Here is a 19,712-nt window from a genome sequence, read left to right as displayed (position 1 = left end):
TGTTTTACAAATTTTCAGGTCACTTTCTGGTACGTTTGACCAATTTCTTGCTAATTTGGGGATTATTTCTTCATTTCTCATTGTCTTCTTCCCGTGTTTTTGAACCAATTTGCTCATGTTTCAAAGGGTTAAATAAAAAATAATTCAATATAAATGACTTGAAAGTAAAAGAAAACAAGTTAAAGAGAATTCTGAAATGTTTATATATTTGTTCGAACATTTCCAGTGTAGGATTCATCAGCATGACAGCATAGCACTGTGTCACTCACAATGACGGTGAATGGTGGCTCTGACTGGAAAAAAAAAAAAAAAATCTTGCTCCTTGTACTAAAAAGAGCCACTTTAAAAATCTGTAAATACAGCATATGACAGGACACCAACAATCAATGCTAAATCCGAGCCAGTTCCATTCCCATTTTTATAATAACATACTGTACATTAAAAAAAAAAAAATTAAGTTCCCGTTTAATTTTCTCCTACATCTGTGCAAAGATCCCCAAAACCCCTCTCGAATACCACCACCGACAAAGTGCATAACTGGAAGAACACTGTATGCTATGCATATCTTCAACACTCACATACTGAAGGTCACTAGAGCACAGGACAGTAACAGAGTCATTATATGACAACATCCAATGGAATTAGCTTAACAGAATACATTACACCGTACAAACATCAGTACACTCCAAGTAAAATGTACAACTTGCAACAAACAACAACAGATATGCATGCAACATTATGCATATATCATCATATTATCTTCATACAATACAAGAGTAATCCAATGACCATATATATTATATTCACAATCAATATATTACATTTCTGTTTCAAGATACTTGGCAGTACTCTACCTGTGGTTTTGCATGTTGAAGCCTGTTAGCCACATGCTGTGTATACTTTACATCACAGTTTACTGCTTCCTACGGAGCCCCTCAAGTGCCAAAAGGTGATATTTTTTATGTTGCGAGCACAAGTTAATTATCTTGTGGGAACAAGTTAATTATCTTAATGATCTTGTTCCCACAAGATAATTAACTTAATTTTCCAAAACAACAACAAGCAAAAAAGCGAGAACTATACGATCCATCACAATGAGGAGTCTTGTTTGGAAAACTCATCTTTGTTGGTGCGTTCAAGAACAATTAAATATTTCGAAATCAGCTGCCAAAAATCTTGCCTTTACAAGCTATATTAGTGGAAAAACAAACCTAGGAGACACACGATGAGCAAACAGTCTTTGTGAAAAAGATTGCTTTCTCTTTTTAGTTATTTTTACACTAAAACTGTTGATCTTTCGCAGGGATTCTCAAGTCAAAGATGCTCAGGTTTCTCACAAGCACCTGAACACACCAAGGACAAAAGGTTTCAATTAATCCCTATGAAAGGTGATGAATCTTCAGCAAATATCACGTCTGTAAGTCGATTTAAATGTCAGATTAAAGGAGCAGTTTGTTGGATTTAGTGCCATCTTGGGGATGAAATTGCAAGTTGCAACCAACTGAAACCCCGTCTGCTCAACCTGGCCTTTCCAAACTTGTATAGCCCCTTTCACACACGCACTGCAAACCTAAAAATTATGAGGACATTACCCAGAGACGCTGTATGTGAGAACGCAAACATCCAAATCAGTTTGACTGACTTTATCCTGCAAGCCCCCTCGTACAAAATACATGCAAGTCGAGCAAGAGTTTCTTTCATGCAGCTCGTATAAAACCAGAAGAAAACAAACATCCGAGGGTGAAGATGAAGCATCATGAAGACAGCAACGAAAATATTTAACTGAAGCGACAACGAGATCCTGGAACTTCTGTCAGTAAGGGCCGAAGCCAAAGTTGTTAAAAAAATTCAAGAAACAGCAAGAGACTCCATTGTTTGTGACCAAATTACGAGCTGGCTACATGACCGCGGTGTAAGCTGCATCATGTCCTGCCTCCTGCGTGCTCTACCCGGGTGTGCAGGAAGGCAAACCAAACAACACATTTCCGAACTGATGGACAATGCCCTGTTGTGTGCTACGTGTGTAAAAGAAAAACTTCCCCCGGACCTGATTCTCGAGACATTGTCTGGAGTTCGCCTGAGAAAATGGATTACGAGGCCTTCAAGTAACGTAAAAACCCGAAAGGGTCTAACCTCTTTAGAGCCAATGTTTCGTTTGTCCGTTCTAGGCTACTTTAAAAACATGGCGGTGCAACATGCCGATCTCCGTAGACAAGGACCAGCTCCTCATGTAGATATAAACAGCTCATTCTAAGGAAACAAAAACAGAGCCGTTGTTAGTCTCAGGTGGTTATTCACTAAAGAAAACATGGCTATGAATTTATATATCTATTTTGTCTAAGAGATCCCCTTTAAAGACAAGCCAATGGTCCTTTAAAACAGGTGATGTACAATATACACAATTGTATTTTTTAGGCTGACACTCGCAAAACCACAAATAAAGTACTTTAACGACAGCATGGCAGCATCACCTGACCCATGAATGGAGGTGACACACAAACATGCATGTCAAAAATAAAAGTCCACCAAAAAAGTCCACACAGACCAGTGTTGGACAGCGTCGGTCCCGTCTTCTAGCCGAGCCCTTGGTCCTGGCTCTCTGTGTGTCTGCGGCTGGTGCGCTTGCGCTGCTGCTGCTGTTTGGGGCTGAGTTGTTCCCAGTAGGACTGACAGTACTGGTTGATCAGTCTAATCTCAGGCGGGAAGGGTGTGGACACGAGGGACGACTGCGGGTAATGTCCCGAGTGGCGAGTTTTTGGCTCTTCATCCTCGTCCTGTGCAGTGAGAGCTAGAACGATGTCTCGGTCCAGGATGCGCAGCGCCACACGGGCCACTGTGTGTTTAAAGTTGTTTTCGGTGGCGAGGCAGTGGTAGAGCCCCGCGTCTGATTGGTTGAGGGACTTCAGGAGGATACCATGGTTGGTCTTCAGAATACCTCCCACACGATTGAGCTGCAGAAACAGAAATGACCCAGTATAAACGAGTATAAAAGAGGGAACGTGTTTGAATTTTCGTAGAGATTACAAATGAGCACGTGGACTTAAAGCTGCAGTTGATAACTTTTATGATTTTTTTTCCATTTTTGCTGAAACTGTCACTGTATCTACATAGTACTAAATGAGACAGATAATCTGTGACGTCACGTCCTTACAGGGACGCCCAACTGGAGGGCAAAACAACGCCTTCTGCTGCTGCCCGCCGGGACGTTTTAGCCAGGTTTGTGGTTAGCTTTGCTAAAACGTCATAAAGTTGCTTTTAAAATCGGTGGCACAAACTGATGAAGAGACGAGCCTGGGTAGTGCGTTAACAGAATCCCGTCTGAGAATTAAAAAAGAGGATTGTGGATTTGTGCTATTACATGCTTCTGTCCCCGGGGAGAGTCCAGAATGGCAACCATCAAAGCGCACACGTCTTTGCAGAGAACATTTTGTCAAAGGCAAGCTGAAGTGACAATGAAGAGTTTCTGGTCTTTCGCCTCCCAAATGGCAGCATTACTGACCCATCCAGGTTGAAAATAAATAAAACTGTCTGTATGCTTTCATCCTGTTAACACCACTGAAGTGGAGCTCTGGCAGGAAGCTGTTTTTAGTGATAGAAACGTTGCAGCAGGTGCTGTAACTGGATTCCAACTAGTGCCCAAAATTTGCAGTTTGTTCACGTCCTTGTTTTTCTTTTTTGGAGGTGTGATTCAAATATTCATGGCATAAAAAAATGGAAATTTTGGAGTTTTCACTGTGAGCCACTGTATCTAATCAGATTTGAGAAACCTCTAACACAGCTGTCAGTCGTGTCAATTACTGCGTGTGAACTGTGATAATATACATCACATTTAACACTGATTAAATATGACTGCATTTTCCAACACAAACACTTTTTTTACGTGCCATCTGTCTTATGCGTGTCTTTTAGAATATGGTGACAGTTTCAGCACAGTTATTTTCATTAAAGTTACCAACAGTGGCTTTAAAAATAGTTTTTTTTAAATTTTATTTATTTTTTTTTATTTTATTTTTTTATTTGCCGTCTTGCTGAGAATCAGATGAGAACACTGATACGACTTTCATTTATGTCCTGTAGCTACAGCCAGCGAAACCAGTTAGCTTTGCTTAGCACAATGACTGGAATCAGGGGGACACCAGCTCCCGTTAAACTCACTTATAAGCCTGTATACAAAAGTGTAAAAACTATATATTGGGGTTTTACAGGAAGAGCCTGAGTGACTGACTAACTATACATAAGTTTTCCAATATGTCAAATTATTCCTTTAAAGACATATTCTGCAGGATTTTCCCAAAAACAATGTATATACTCATACAAAAGTAATCCTTCTCAATCATCACTTATGACCCAGTAGAAGCGAGTATTTATCTGCCTGTATATTCCCATTGTCATGGTACTTTGTTGTGATTGGGACGTTCATGGGCGTGTAGCTAAAAACAGTGTAAAGATGAGGCTGTACGCTGAAAGGTATCAACCAGATAATAGTTTCTACATAAATCACAGATGAGGTGATACAAAAATTAAAATTTAACAAATATATGTGTTTTTCTTTTGGATGTGGAGGTTCTGCCACTTAGCTTATTAGCTTGCTAAAGTATTGGCTCCTTCATTACAGTAAATGTATTATTTCTACAAAAGTTGCTTGCAGCGTACGTCCCAGCAGTGTAGAGAGGAGGAGGCAAGTTTAAATGTTTTGCTTACAGCCAAGAAATCCTGCATAATCTACTTAAAACATATCCTAAAATGTGACTGTTCTTCCTCACCACTTTCCTCTTTCCTTCCCTCTGGAAAAGCCACTTGACGGTGGCCTGCGGAGAGCGAGGCTGACACTCCAGGAAAGTACTGCTGCCCTCCACCCCGAACTGCACTGTTTCTCTCAGACGTTTCTCCACTGCAGACACAGACAGAAGAAATGGTAAACTGCTCAAAACAAACAAAAGTGTGTATGATCTTTAAACACGCAAATAAGTTGCCACACCTTTGGCATTGAAGCCTCTGCACTGCCTCAGCGGGTCACCATGTTTAACGTCCTGTCTCCTGCTCCTCCTGAGACACACACCAGAATTAAGAATCAGGTCGACACACACACATTTATATTCTCGAAGCAGTGCGCTGTGGAGAAATGAGACGCCCCTGACCTCTTGGTGGACGGGGTGAAGGCTGAACAGCTCTCTCCGTCCCACGCGCAGTAGGGGTCTCGAGCCAGACAGCAGTCAGAGCAGGCCCGGCCGTACACGCCGCAGCGGTGCAGCGACACCTGGGTCAGCCCCGCGTCTGAGGACACGTACAGCTGTTGCTATGGGGACACAAGTAAAATAAATTAAACTCAGTGTGGTTGTGTGGGTTTTTTTATGTGCACTGAAATGTGTTTCAAAACTTCATATTTGTGCTTACTCTTTTAGAGGATATCTTCATTGTTTTGACTGGAGCTCTGGACTGGAAATTCATGAACAGCAAAAAGAAAAATCATTGAGACTTTACATTTGAGATTAGAGATTTTTTTGTCATTTCAGGAATACATATTTAACCCTTTAGAACCTGAGAAAATTGGCTTGATTTCTTTCAAAGACATGCAAAGAAGGCAATACGCAACAAAAGAAGAAATTACCCCAAAATTAGCAAGAAATTATTGAAAAGTTCAAGAAAATTAACTGAAAATAATTTTTAAAATGACAAAAAAGAAAGTAAAAAAAAAAAGATGGAAATGGCCTGGCAGAGTTGCTTAAAAATTATAATAATTCTGTAACATAATTTTAGATATGTAATTTTAATCATTAGAAATATAGTTTTTCCCTTGCTACCCCCCCCCCCCGACATTTTTCCCTAGCTTTTGAAAAATCATTCACTAAATCTCCTAATTTATTGCAATATGTGGATCCTTTCTTTCCAAAGTTGCTAATTGTTTGTTTTTTTTAAGACATCGCACCAATTTGCTCAAAGCTTTAAATACCAGTGGAAAAAGGTCTGAAAGCAGCACAAGAAAAGTGATGTCGCTCCAGATTTCAAAGGGTTAAACATACCCGGAAAACCTCCACTTCCTCTAATGTCAGTTCTTCCATGCTCGTTGGGTCCTTGGGCAACACTATAACTTTTTGGACAGTGCCTCGATCTGGAAGTGAGAGCCGTAATATTTAATGTTTTCTTTTCCAAACTAATCCTTCACACACAAAATGCCATCAGCCCTGCAGCTGTCTCACCTGTCCCCAGGAAGAGCACCTCGTATCGTCCATCCACGGCGTCCACTTGGTCCACCACCAGGGCAGTGAAACGGTAGTCCACGCCGGTCCTAACCACCAGGGGGCGGCGGTGGATTGGATAAACTGGGTGGATCATGAGGGGATGTGAACGGATGAAATTCACAGCCTCGTCTGAGAAGTTCTTGGAGGAGCGTATACCGGGAGTGAAGGTTCCTCCTGGACACTGGATGGGAAGAAAAAATACTTTCTTCATTTAAAGAATTCACTTGAGAGGGGTCAATTTGAACAAACTGTTCCCAAATATACACAAATACAGAAATCATTAATAATTATACAAATGCAGCATGAATGTAATGAGATCATTTACATAACTAGCACAGACATCGCTCATTTCTTTGATTTTTAAAATTAAAAATAAATAAATAAAAATGAGACAATAGAAAAATGTAAACCAACAAGCAAATAATAAAAAGCAACAGCAAAACAAACAAAAAAACACAACCTACTCAACCTTTAAACCTAATCCTAAAACAAAGGATCCTACATTTAGCTGATAGCAGAAATCATCAAATGACATTACAGTGTTGGTTTCTCCAAATACTGAATAAACGGTTACCAGACGGAAAATCTTTTCTTTAAGTCAACTTTGTTTTAGATGCGTGTTGTTTACATGATTGGAGATAACATGACTGAGACGTACCGTCCCGGGCCGTGGGTAGGGAATCTTGCCAGTGTACTCTGTCCATTGGTAGTTATGGCCATGTTTGTGGGCGAACGGTCCATTGAAGACATTGCGGATATCAGCCATAGAGTACACGCAGACTGCTGAGCCCTTGAACACAGAGCTTGAACAGAAACAGACAATTAAGATAAGAGGGAGAAGACAGCCCGCACCCTGTCCCTGAAATTAAAGCACGAATTGCCCACAAAAATGTGCAGGGAAGAAAAAAATTCTGTGAAGTTGGTTGAGGTGTGAATGTGCAACGTATCCTCTAGGTCAGAGGTGGCAAGGTGGTATCAAGGTATTACAGTACATCATGGTATTTAGAAATCCCGACAGTATGATTTTTAGTACCGTCCAAAATACAGATGCTCCTTTTTCTCATATGCTGAGGATGTGTTTGTTATATTACAGGGGTCTTCAGTGTTTTTCAGGGCACGGACTCCTCAACTGAGAGAGGGATAGAGTAGGGACCCCTTTTTACATATATGTATATATACAGTATTTAAGATGAATTTAAACTGGGCCTACTTTAATGTAACCTAAAATACCATGTATAAACATACCTTTAAATGGTACATACAATTCTCAGCTATTAAAATAATACTTGACAGATTCATATATTCATACATCATAGATTCATGGGTAATAGCTGGTTAGTCAGCCTTTTTTTAATGAATATATCAATCTTTTATCTTTGCTTATAACATGTTGGATTAATGTTAACATGTATTAACCTACATGTTTGAAAAAACAGTAAGAAAAAATATTTTATTTTTTATTTATCTGACAATAATTTCCCCCCTCCCCCCAACTCTGAGGACCCCCTCTTGAAGACCTGTGATATACTGGATATGTACTGCACATAAAGCGCCACCAGAGGTCAGTTTCTCCTGGTGGAAAAGGCTGCTGAGCTCAGAAGCATGACGCAACTGCAAGTGGTGACGAAAACGTTGCAGACTGTAATGACCGGCCGGCAGCGGCACAGACTGTGAGGAAAACAGCATATTTTTACATCTAACTCTGTGAATTAAGGGTTTTATTTCTACAAAACCAGAGTTGGTGATTTTTGGAAAAGTAGACTAACTAGACCAGTGCATCCGATTTCCTAAACTCTTCAACTGTTTTTAAGCTTCTACTAAAAACCCATCTTTATAGGAAAGCCTTTCTAAAGTCACTGATGCATTGACATGTTTTGTTTTGGGTTTTTTTTTGTCTTGACTGTCTCACTGTGTTGTGCTCTATATTTAACTTGGGGTAGGGTTAGGGAAAGTCCTGTGTTGGTTTGACCTCCCTAACCTGCCTCATTACGTGAACTTTTGCTCTTCATCCCAATTACTTCTTTACTCGGTCTTTACTCATATCAGCGAATATGGCTGTAACAAATTACTGGCTCATGATTACGTGAGCTGTATACAAATTTTGTTGCATTCGTTTTTGCAGGTACATGTGCAAACAGTGCATGAGAACAGCCTTGAATTGATCAAACAAGCCTCCATAACCAACTCACCCCGCTGTAGTGAAGAGAGCGTACACCGTAGGGTTTCGCTCATCCTGAGTGGGCTGAATAAACACATCCCCTGGAAGGAGATACAAAAATCAATAAAACCACATTAAAAGCAGCTGCAATTAAAGTGCAATCCGTTTAAACGCAGCACTTATTTCATTGTGGCCTCACGTAGTTCATCAAAACGCGTCTCCACTCCATCGTCTCCGATCACTGAGCAGATAAGGCGAGCCTTCAGGAACGTCGTCCAGCGGTTCACCAGGGACTTCTGGCCTCCTTCATCATTCTAGACAGGAAGGGAATTAGGTCACAGCTCAATAAGTACAGTGCGTTTTATATCAGAAGTTATATTCTTTCACCATGTATACGATGCGATTTGGCTCACCAGACACACTCTTCCCACCCTGGCCAAAACGCTTGGGCTCGCCCCGCTGCTCGAGTCTAGACTCTTCTCGCGGAAAAAGAAGTAGAGCTTGTCGTCGTTTCTTTCTGCACTGTCAGGGATCTGCTGGATCTGAACAAACACCGGCTCTGGGGGATAAAAACAGATAAGCCGAGAGAGGGATTGAGGCAAGTGGTTGTCAAATAAAATGAGGGGAACCATAACCTGTAATCAGCGACATTTACCTCCTCACACCCACACTTACTCACCGTTGAGCCACCTGGAGTCATACTGCTCTGTCCTGATTGCTGTTCTCCCACCCATGGTCCTAAACAGAGCAGCATCTGTACTCATGAAGTCAATATGGACCCCTGCGTACAGGTTACCATCTGCAGAGGTGAAGAGAGAAGAGCAAGGTGAGACTTTTTGATTCAGCAGTGCAATGAATTTTGATAAGATATTGTATTTTTTCTCTATAAATGAAGCTTATCTTACTGATCAGAACTGCAATGCTCTCCTGTTTGGGATCGTACGAACATTTTCCCTTCCCTGAATCCACATACCCAGGGACCAGCCTAAACAGGTAGTCCTGCAGAGGCAGATTAGACAGTATGCATAAAAATAGGCCGCTAAAACGTCACATGGGAGCACGGGGAAAAAACACAAACAAATCAGTGTCCCAGTTTGTACTCCTGAAATATTTAGCAGGACAACGCTTTCCAGGCCTACAGCTGAGGGAGTTTTGCTGTATATCCCACTCAGGGGGGAAACTGTAATCGTCTTTGCGCTCACCTCTGCCCTCCAGCCTCTGTTGATGAATGTGCAGATCGGTTGGTACGCCCCTGTTCCACAGGTGTAGAGGTGGGTGCGGTTCCACGGTTCAATCAGGCGCACAAAGTTGGCACATTCACCCTGGACAAAGAGGAGTAAGACAAATGGAATTCAAACATTGTACCATCCTGAAATTTCTTTGGAAAGACAGGATATAAATACAAGATCTCACCTGTTTTCCTTTTCCTGTCATCTGACATTCGCCCTTCCTCTTCGCAGACGCCGGCCAGTGGATCTGTGTTTTCAAAAACAACAAGAATCATTGCATTTGGACTTAATGCCACATACCAAACAGTAGACTGGTTTTAGTCGCCGTTCGTACTCACTATTAAAGGCTCCTTGTTGACGTTGTGCATGTCCAGAGCCACCAGGTACTCCCGGCTGCCCAGGTACAGGCGGCCCTGATCCTGGTCCATCAGGAGGATGCGGTAGTCGCTGGTGTTGAAGGAGAAACTGAAGGGTCGAGCCGCCCTGGTGTCCATCAGCTCTGTGGGAAAAGTGTTGCAGATTTGTTAAAGGGATCGTTCACCCCAAAGTCAAAAATATACAGTATATTTTGCCTGTGACCTCTATTAGTGTTGATTGCTTTGGTGTGAGTTGCAGGTGTTGGGAATATTGTCCGTAGTGATGTCTAACCATCTCTCGAATATAAAAGGAACTAGATGGCACTCTGCTTGTGGAGCTCAAAGCCACGTTTAAAGCTACCTTATGTAGAAATTGGCATTTTGTGTGATTTGGCGCCCCCCATAGTTTCTAAATGCAACACCAATGTTGCAAAAACAAATCCCATGTCTGGAACAATTTGTCAGATGTAATGTAGGTGCAACGTACAAGCGAAACTCATTAAGTCACAACAATGTTATGTGTTAAAAACTTGTATCTTGAAGTAAAACATGTATGTAAAGCTGTGGCTGTACCCTCTCACTAAAGTTACATGGTGCAAAAGCAAGAGATAGGGAGGCAAAGTGACGAAAGAGCCACCATCCACCCTATTATAAGACACTGTACCATCAAATAAATAAAAAGGTTGTATAATGTTGCTTTAAATAAAAGTGACAGACAAAATTGAGCACTTTATAATCTACAAGAAACATCTGTCTTTTTCCAAACATCATGCGTGACCTTGTTGTGAGAAGTTCAACGTAGGAACTATTTTCTTTGTACCAAACTACACCTGTTAATTGTATAACTGCGCAGAAGGAAGCCTGCTTCTTCTCATGAACAGCAAGCACATGTTTGTGCCGAAAAGAGATGTAAACATGAATGGTATCCTCCTGACTGAGCTGTAACGTTAGTTAGCTTAGTGGTGATAGTTAAGGTAGCAGTAGATGCACGTTTCCCTCTGCAGTTATACAGCTGGCAGTGTAGTTTTCAAATTTATTCTTTTGTCACTTTGAGGACAAAAAACAGAGTGCCATCTAGTTCCATTATATTGGAGAGAAAGCAGACATCTCTATGGCCAATATCTTCAACACTCGGCAACTCACACTAAAACAGTCAGATTGATAAATAGCACTACAGGTAAAAGGAAAAATATGTATTTTTGGGTGAACTGTCCCTTTAAAAACACATCTTCACCATTTAGGAAGCCAGCAGCGGCAGGGGGAACAAAGGTTACCTCTCAAAATCTAGTCCCATTATCCCCTTTATGCCTTTAACATGTTTCATTAGTGACTTGGATGAACTTACAGCCCCTTTAACAACACCCTTCTCACTACTTTTCTGGAAAATGTGTGTCACTGATTAAATATAACTCAACTTGGAGCATTTTGAGAAACATATTCGCTTTTAAGATCTCAATATTTTATGTGTCCTGACCGGCTGATTGAGTTTAAGGCGCCACATGCCCAGTGGAGTTAGGCGAAAAAGCAGGTCCCTTAGGAAACACGGTCAGTGGAACTCGCAGCTAATTCTTGAGATCAGGATTGTGTTCAGCAGAGCGTAACCTGTTAAGACACGCTGCAGCGGAAAATGTTGCTCCTTTTCTTTTTTCTTTTTTGTTCTCCTGAAAGCTTTGATTGAACAATTTTCATCTGCTGCGAGACAAATGCGCGACCTCCAAGCGTGATTTCTTTCCATTCTTCCATCCAACAATTCATTTCGAACACATAAAAAGCAACACATCTGTCATGTGCAAGACATTGGCCAACATATGTGCACGCTGGGCCACAGCGGAGGTATGTTAAAGACAGCAGGCTTACGCATTGACAAATGTTCCCACAGACCCTCAGAAGCCAGCTTACAGGGATTCAGGAGGAAGCACAATCTTTATTTACATCAAAGCGCCCTGCCATCTTCCTTTTTGAGGTCAATGTTAACAGGATGCAGTCAAGGTGTCGAACTAAAATAACCCACGCAATCGGATCTCCGTCTGGACGACACGAGATGGAGCCTCTGAGGTGGGGAAGAGGTCCGGTTCTGTTCCTGAGAGGTAAACACAGGATAACAAGCCTCTGGCCGGGCTCCACTGGGCCATAGTGGATTCACTGACCGGGCTAAATGTAGAAACACCACACCCCTATACATGTCTCCATTCTCCAAAAATAGCAAACAATGTACTGCCATCATCTGGTAAACATTCAGCAAACTCTTATCCCCTGACAACATTCTGACACTGGTGGGGAAACACTGGGAAGGACACACGATTCGAGTGTGGAGCTACTATGAGCTCTCACGTTACAACTTGACAACATTTTGTCGCTAATGACCACTGTCGTTTAGTGCCGGGCAAATCTCAAGTATGAGCAAACTGGTGACAGCGCCGCGAGGGCATGAGATTCTAAAACATGGCTTCAATTACACTGCATATTTTGCTCTCTAACAATGCTGACTAATTCTGTCAAACAAACCTCCCTTTGAAGAGGCACAACCTCCAGAGGAAACTGTACAACATCTCTATCCTCTGCAGGCCCTCCTGCACCCCAGAGTGCCACTCAGGCCGGCTCATTCGTTCACAAGAGTCACATGTCCTCCAGCCGCCCCGAAACCTCCTCCACAGGCGCCTCGGGGAACAAAGAGACTCGGTGTCACGAACAATGAACAATAAATCCTTGGAGTGGCAGAAAATAGTTGGGGAGTAAATCCAACTTTTTTCCCGTTTTGTTTGGTATTAGGGGGAGGGACGGCCAAGGTCTGTGAATGTGGCTGCTCTATCTTAACAATCTAACAATCAGCACCTCTCAGCTGCTCCCGACAACTACATGATTTTGTCATGAAGAGCTCGGTACAGATGTGAATTCCTGCATCTTGCACGGGGGAGGGAAGCTATCAAGTTCAAGACCAAACTTGTGGGATTGGTCAGACTTCTGCTTTGTGCACCCTGCTGCTGCAGCGAAAAAGAAAAAACCCACGCTGGTGTGTATAAGCTGTTTACTGCAAAGGGGATTAGTGTTAAAGGTCTTATAAAAATGCACTGCAATCTCTCTCTCAATCCTCAAATGGGACACGTATATGACAAACAGCACGTAAACAGCTGTTTTCAGTCACACAAAATCAGATTCAAAACAGCACCGCATGTCGACTCCAACTCCCAATTATCAATCCCAGATCTCATGATTAGCTCACCTCTAATCTGCGTCAGATGTCTCTTGTTGACATCGTACAAAAATCATAAATGTTTCTCACTGAATCACTGCAGTCTAACAAGATAAGACACCAAACACGCTGCCTGGACCTGATCTGGGGGCAGAACATTTTTGCCTCACAACCACATGAAAGCACTAAAGAATGCTATAAATCCGATTCGCACCTCTAATTCTTACTTACAGGTAGTTCAGGTGTGATGCGTGCGTGTTTGTGAGCGTGCAGGTGCATTTGAAGTGACAACATGATAGGGACGTGGAGATAACTGTAATCATGCCGCATTGTTTTGATCAAAGGTGTCATCCACGTGTTTGCAACATGAATCTCTGTCTTGAGAGTTAATGAAGATGAGGAGACAGCATGGGAAAATCCCTTGAAAAAAAGGTTTTCAAACCACCATCCACCCCCATTTTAAGCTTACACCTCGCGGCCAAAACATTACAGCTCTAAAGTATCATTTTGTGATCAAATTTCAGGTGTTTCCTTCTCGTGTCATCGTGTCAGACATCAAAAACAAAGCAGGAATGACAGGTCAGACTACACTGTGTGAAGGTTTTAGGGTGTGGGGAGAAACTTTTGTCGAAGGGCACCACCAGTAACCAACCTCACGTAATATCCACCTTTTGTTTTCAGTGTTGCAGTGTTTGACGTGTGGCAGGAAATACGTTCTCTACATATGTTTAAAGAGGAAACATTACCACCGGTGTGTGCATGAGTGTGTGTGAGCGCTGAGTGACTTAGTGGGAGAAACCGTAAAGTAAAAAGCATAGATGGATTACTGAAGGGACCCAATGGGCACAGGCCCCCAAGGGCCCAACGTGTCAGGGGGCCTCCTGATCTTCACCAGCAAAATGTCACTCAAATAAACACGTATCGACCAGGAAGAGGCTCAGAATGACTACAAAGAGACACAAAAAGAACACAGAGAGATGCAAAGGAACTGCTAAAAACAGGTGAAACAAACACTGCAATACACAAAATGTAAAGAAAATAACAAATCAACCAAAAAAGACACAACATTTCCTCAAAGACAGAAAAAAATTATTTCAAAGATCAAGAAAATTATCTCAAAGAGACAAAAAACAACTACACAAAATACAAAACAACTAGAAAAAGACCCAAAAAATGACCAAATAATACACAAAATTAGCCCAAAGATAAACACAATTACCTGAAAAACAAACAAAATTACTTTAAAGACAAGCAAAATGACCTCAAAGAGACACAAAAAACTTATAACCAGAAGACACAAATCCCCTAAAAGACCAATAAAATCAATAACTCAAACAGACACAAAACAACAAAAAGGTGCAAAACAACAACAAAAAGGTACAAAACAACCACAAAAAAACACAAAACAACCAGAGAAGATGAACAATTACCTCAAAGAACAACAAAATTACCTCAAGACACACAAAGCAACTACAAAAGTATACAAAGGTGCTACAAAATGACACAAAACTACATCAAAGACATATAATTACCTCCAACAACAACCAGGCAGAAAACAACCACAATAACAAAAAAGGACTACAAAACTACACAAAATTACCAAACAAGTTACACAATTACCTCAGAGACACAAAAGTACCTTTAAGCCAAACACTATTACCTCAAAGAGACACAAAGCAACCACAAAGAGACACACAATGACTAAAATATGACACAAATGAACCAAAGAAACACAAAATGACCTCAGAGAAAAGCAATATTACCTCAAAGACATAAAAACAACCACAAAGAGATAGCAAAGGCTAAAGAACAACAAAAAACAACCTAAGAGACACAAAATTACCTCAAGACACACAGCAACTACAAACAGGTATGAAGTGGCTACAAAGATACACAAAATGACCAAAAGACACAAAATGACCTTAAAGATATAAAATTACCCCAGAGACACAGAGCAACAATGAGGCACAGACAATCACCTACAAAAACTCACAAAATGACAACAAAATGACACAAAATTACTAAAAAAGAAATACAATTACCTCAAATAAACACAAAATTACCTTCACGACAAACAATATTACCTCAAAGAGACACAAAATTACCTCATAGACACAAACCAACCACAAAGAATAGACTAAAAAGCAACAAAACAAATAACCTAAAAGACACATAACTACCTCAAAGACAAATATTACCTCAAAGAATCACAAAACAGCCCCAAAAAGGTACAAAACAACCACATATTGACTGAAAACGACCATAAAAAAACACAATTACCTCATAGACAAACACAATTACCTCATAGACAAACAATCTACGAGACCCCAGTGACTACAAAAAGGCACAAAACAACCAGACGGAGACACAAAATGACCACAAAGAGACAGAAAACAACAAAAAGATGAATTTTGGCTACAAAGAGACGCAAAACCACCACTAAGTGCATCTTGCTCATTTGGAGAGGTGGTGGGGCCTTTTGCAAACCTTTGCCCAGGTTCCCATTGTCTCATAATCCACCCAGGAGTTAAAGAAACTATTAAGACAATCCCTGCTGTCAGAGGAGTTTTTAGTTAATCTGTAGGAGCTCACCTTTGAAGGAGAGGCGAACCCGCGGAGCAGACTGCTGCAGGCCCGAGCCTCTGTAAACACATAAGGCCAACAGGAGGAGTTGGGCTCCAGATGCTGTCATGGTAACAGTCATGCAGGTAGCCCGCAGAGATCTAAATCTGGACGAAAAAAGAAAAGAGGAATGAACTATTATTATAGAGTGCCCCATGAGAAATAGGAGACAGAAAAAGAAGGAAGGACAGACAAGACACTCTTTCTTTCTCTCTTTTTCTCTGATCTCTCTGATCAGAAGTTTGGCCTGCAGCCTTCCAAGGCGAGACGTATAGTTTGGCAGGAGAGAACAACGTCCAAATCTTCACACCTGCTCTGGAAAATATGACAGCCCCATTATTTATTTAAAGTGTAAATGTAGTGAGGTATGTGTTAAGACTGTATAATGGCACTTGCAGGCACAACCACATGGAAAAAGTCTGCAAGAGGGCGAGATAAATGTCTTCATCTTGTACATTTTCTTAAACATGTATTTTCTTTAACATGTATTTAATACACATTTTCCTAGAAAACTAGATAAAACAAGAGTCTGATGCCCATCAGTGATTCCCTCTGCCTCCATCTCAGCCTTTTCAACAAAGCACGTCCACGTCCTTCCTGGAGCTGACGAGCGAAACACATGACAGTTCAAAGAAACAGGTAGTCCGCGCTGAAACAATTTCTGACAGTTTAGGGGTGTTGAGACGTAGTCGAACTGTTAGACCTTAACTCAAGCATTCATTATGCATCTGCACTTTGCTGGAGAGGATCCCATATAAATTATGAATACTAAAAGCTGAGTCCACAACATCCATTAAATTGTCTCCCAGAAGGTGTGCTTTGCTCGGGCTATAAGCCATCCCGCGGGCTTTTCTTTCTCTCATGGCATCCATGTAGCCCAGGGCCCCCTGTGGCACACGCTACCAGCCTCGAAAAAAAGGGCTTTTAGGGAGAGAGCGAGATATTCGCGGTGGAAGATATTTCACATCAATGTTTCACAATGAGACATTAATTAAGTTGCGACACATTATGTGAAATTACGTCCCCATCTAAATGAAAAACAGAGTTCTGAAAATGATTGGCATGCCGAACATTTAGAAATGAAAAACAGAAGCCACTGGGAACGCCTCGCAGGCTTCCTTGGCATAATCACACAGTTGCCATAAATCTGCTCACCAGGGAAGCTTGATCTCTATCTGTACTATCAAACACTGTATGTTCAGTGTTAATAATACATATGCAGCATGAGAGGGTGACACATTTTATGTCATGTCACAAGAGTTTTGCCACCTAAAGAAATTATCAGCCATCGCTGGATCACTTGGACTTCATAAGGAGCATAAATAATAACAAAAACTTACTTTCAAAATGTTAGCCAACAAATTATAATAAAATGATCATTTAGACATTTCAAAGTGAAAATGTTTATATTATTTTAAAGAAAAATGGTTAGACAACAGGGGAAAAAGGCTTGTTGAGTATCACAATACATTTCCAACCCTTAAAATTGAATCTTATATTATTTAAATTAAGACATGAAAAAAAATAAGGAGAAGTATTCCTTTTGAAATACCTTTAAAATATTTAAATTCAGCAATCAGGAGCGTCCAATGTGCCTGTGGGGCTCCATGTTCCATAAAACATTGCTACTAAAAATGATAGTAAACTAACCATTAGAAAATAAGCAAATTGACATTTTAAATTGTAAATTTGAAGATTATTTTAAAAGAAAAATGGTTTGGTAACAGAGTAAATGGCTCATTGAGTATCAAAATACATGTCTAACCCTTCAAATTTAATCAAAATGAGGATATAGGAAGAATTTAATGGGAAGTATTGCCTTTAAATACCTTAAAAATATATAAAATCAGCAATCAGGAGCTAATAATGTGCCTGTGAGGCTCCATGTTCCATAAAACATTGCCACCAAAAATGTTAGTCAACTAATCATTATAATATAAGCAGATGGGCATTTTAAAGTGTACAATCGAATATAATTTTAAAGAAAAATGGTTAGATAACAGGATAAAATGACTTGTTGAGTATCAAAATGCACGTCCAACCCTTTTAATTTAATCTACTATTATTTAAATAAGGGAAGAAAAATAATTCAAGGTAAGGCAACTCGTTTAAAAACACCTTAAAATGTAAAAAAAAATCACTAATGAGGAGCTTCCAATGTGCCTGTGTGGCTCCATGTCCTGATTATACTTCGAGGTATGTGTATGAATGACGGCTGGTTTTCTGCGCAGGGTGGGAACGACAGTGCAGATTAAAGTTCAGCTGTAATAACATACAGTTTCTCTTTAAATAAAAATAATTACAGGATTTCAATAACCTCGTTCCCTTTCCGCGGAGGAGTGCGCACTTACCTGTGAACTCAACATCCAGAAATAGGAACCGAACAAATGTGAGCACTTCATTCGCTACAGAGTAACCCAACAGGAGTTAAAAGTTAAACCAGAGAAGTTAAACGTCCTACCTTCTTTCTCAAGCTTTCTGACTTTGTCGGTGGCCACTAGAGATCCAGAAAACTTGCGGGATGTTACCGCTGCATTCCCCGCGTTTTGTGCCTCGGAGTGCGGATTGGAAAATGTTCTCTCAGCAGCGCTGCGTAAAACAATCCGATAGGTTTGCAAATTCCCCCTTGAGAGAGAAAGAGAGAGAGAAAAAGCTGCCTGATCAGTCGCTGTTAACTGACGGTATTTCTTCCATGCAACGTGAAAAAAAGAAAAACCCACAGCTGATCCACTCTTTAAAAAAAAAAAAAAGTTTAAGCGTGGATGGCAGCGTCCATCACCGTCATGTGGACGCGACGTTGCTCCATTGATCCTTTAAAGTGTGAATCAAGTGACCAGGTGCAGGTGTTGGGAGAGTGTCTGCCCTGCTGTCCTCTCCCTTCTGTTCTGCCCCCACCCAGCCTTCCCTCTCCTGTTGGCCCACAGCAGCATTGGACCAAACCTCTTGGTACACCATATGGGTATGATTAACCCTCTCACTGCTGGTGCACACTCTACTGTAAACTGCTATCCATCTATGTCTAAATAGTTCTCTCCTGGCAAAGTTTATCTAAGCTGAATAATTCAGTTACATGGTGATGGGCGCGCAGCCACTGTTTTATATAAATGTTTTTCTCATGCACCAGGAGGGCCCCGCAGACTATTCTTATACATGATTCAGGGGGTGAAATCCACTATTAAAGAGGAGCCGCTGCTCGGACAATGTCACCATTACTCTTCAGCTCTACATGAGAGCCAGGTCAGCCGAAAAAAGATTCTTGGGATTCCTTTCCGGCTGGCTCTGGAGCTCATGACAACAGTGACAAAGCAAGCAGAAGGGGGGTGGGACTGGACGCAAAGGACATCCATCCTGTTAACGGAGCTGTGAGCTTTGAAATTAAAACAGCTTTCAGAGCGCCTCTCGTTGTTACTGGCTTTGTGGTGAGCTGTGACGCAGTATGGCGCACTGAAGGCACAAAGCAGAGGGTGAATGTATTCTGAGCTACGGCCCTGTAAGGCAGTAAAATAGAATAAACACATGAGGCAATGTGGTGTGTCAGTGTGTAAAAGGTCACAGAGGAGGGCAGGTCCTGGCAACTGTCAGAAAGCTTTAATTCTGACTATTTTTGATTTGTTTTTAACGTGCGGAGGCGGGAACACGTCATTGTTTGGCAAGTTACAAGTTAAGTGTCATGTCTTTGTGCTCAAGTCCAGAGTCAACACCAAGCGGCAACCTTCGGGGCTGAAGAATAAACAACATGAAAGTGCCAAAAACTGCAGTTCCTCTAATGGCCACTTGATGCTGGTTCCAAAAGTGAGTCAGTCCCACAGACTATAAAATAATGGAAGAAGCTAGTCCATAAAGCATTGGGACATCTCAGCAAATTTGTCCATTACTTTTAGAGTCTATGGTCCAGAGTCCTAAACTTTGACCAAGAGT

At 41.2% G+C, this 19,712-nt stretch overlaps 1 protein-coding gene across 3 annotated transcripts; it reads right to left on the bottom strand.

Annotated features, from left to right (window-relative positions):
- Window positions 1–179: 179 nt before the first annotated feature.
- On the bottom strand, window positions 180–18,703 carry sema3ga (sema domain, immunoglobulin domain (Ig), short basic domain, secreted, (semaphorin) 3Ga). 3 transcript variants are annotated; one of them, XM_042491255.2, is made up of 19 exons: window positions 18,515–18,703; window positions 18,256–18,419; window positions 15,765–15,901; window positions 9,965–10,125; window positions 9,811–9,873; window positions 9,600–9,719; window positions 9,303–9,396; window positions 9,077–9,196; window positions 8,811–8,956; window positions 8,597–8,711; window positions 8,429–8,498; window positions 6,898–7,042; window positions 6,198–6,420; window positions 6,021–6,109; window positions 5,395–5,436; window positions 5,139–5,296; window positions 4,979–5,046; window positions 4,764–4,891; window positions 180–2,951 (listed from the first exon to the last, which is right to left on the bottom strand). In XM_042491255.2, the coding sequence occupies exons 3-19, from the start codon at window positions 15,874–15,876 to the stop codon at window positions 2,574–2,576; spliced, it is 2,232 nt and encodes a 743-aa protein (XP_042347189.1). In that variant the 5' UTR covers window positions 15,877–15,901; window positions 18,256–18,419; window positions 18,515–18,703; the 3' UTR covers window positions 180–2,573. The 3 variants fall into 3 exon arrangements, with proteins under 3 accessions (XP_042347189.1, XP_087938032.1, XP_087938031.1); XM_088081906.1 differs by having other exon boundaries at window positions 18,574–18,590; XM_088081905.1 differs by having other exon boundaries at window positions 18,256–18,703.
- Between the last annotated feature and the right edge of the window lie 1,009 nt (window positions 18,704–19,712).

The sequence above is a fragment of the Plectropomus leopardus genome, chromosome 9, assembly GCF_026936395.1.
Source record: "Plectropomus leopardus strain MGB_pleo_1.0 chromosome 9, ASM2693639v1, whole genome shotgun sequence".
NCBI lineage: Eukaryota > Metazoa > Chordata > Actinopteri > Perciformes > Serranidae > Plectropomus > Plectropomus leopardus.
Note: the sequence above shows the minus strand (reverse complement) of the source record. Positions and strands in the feature narration are given on the sequence as shown.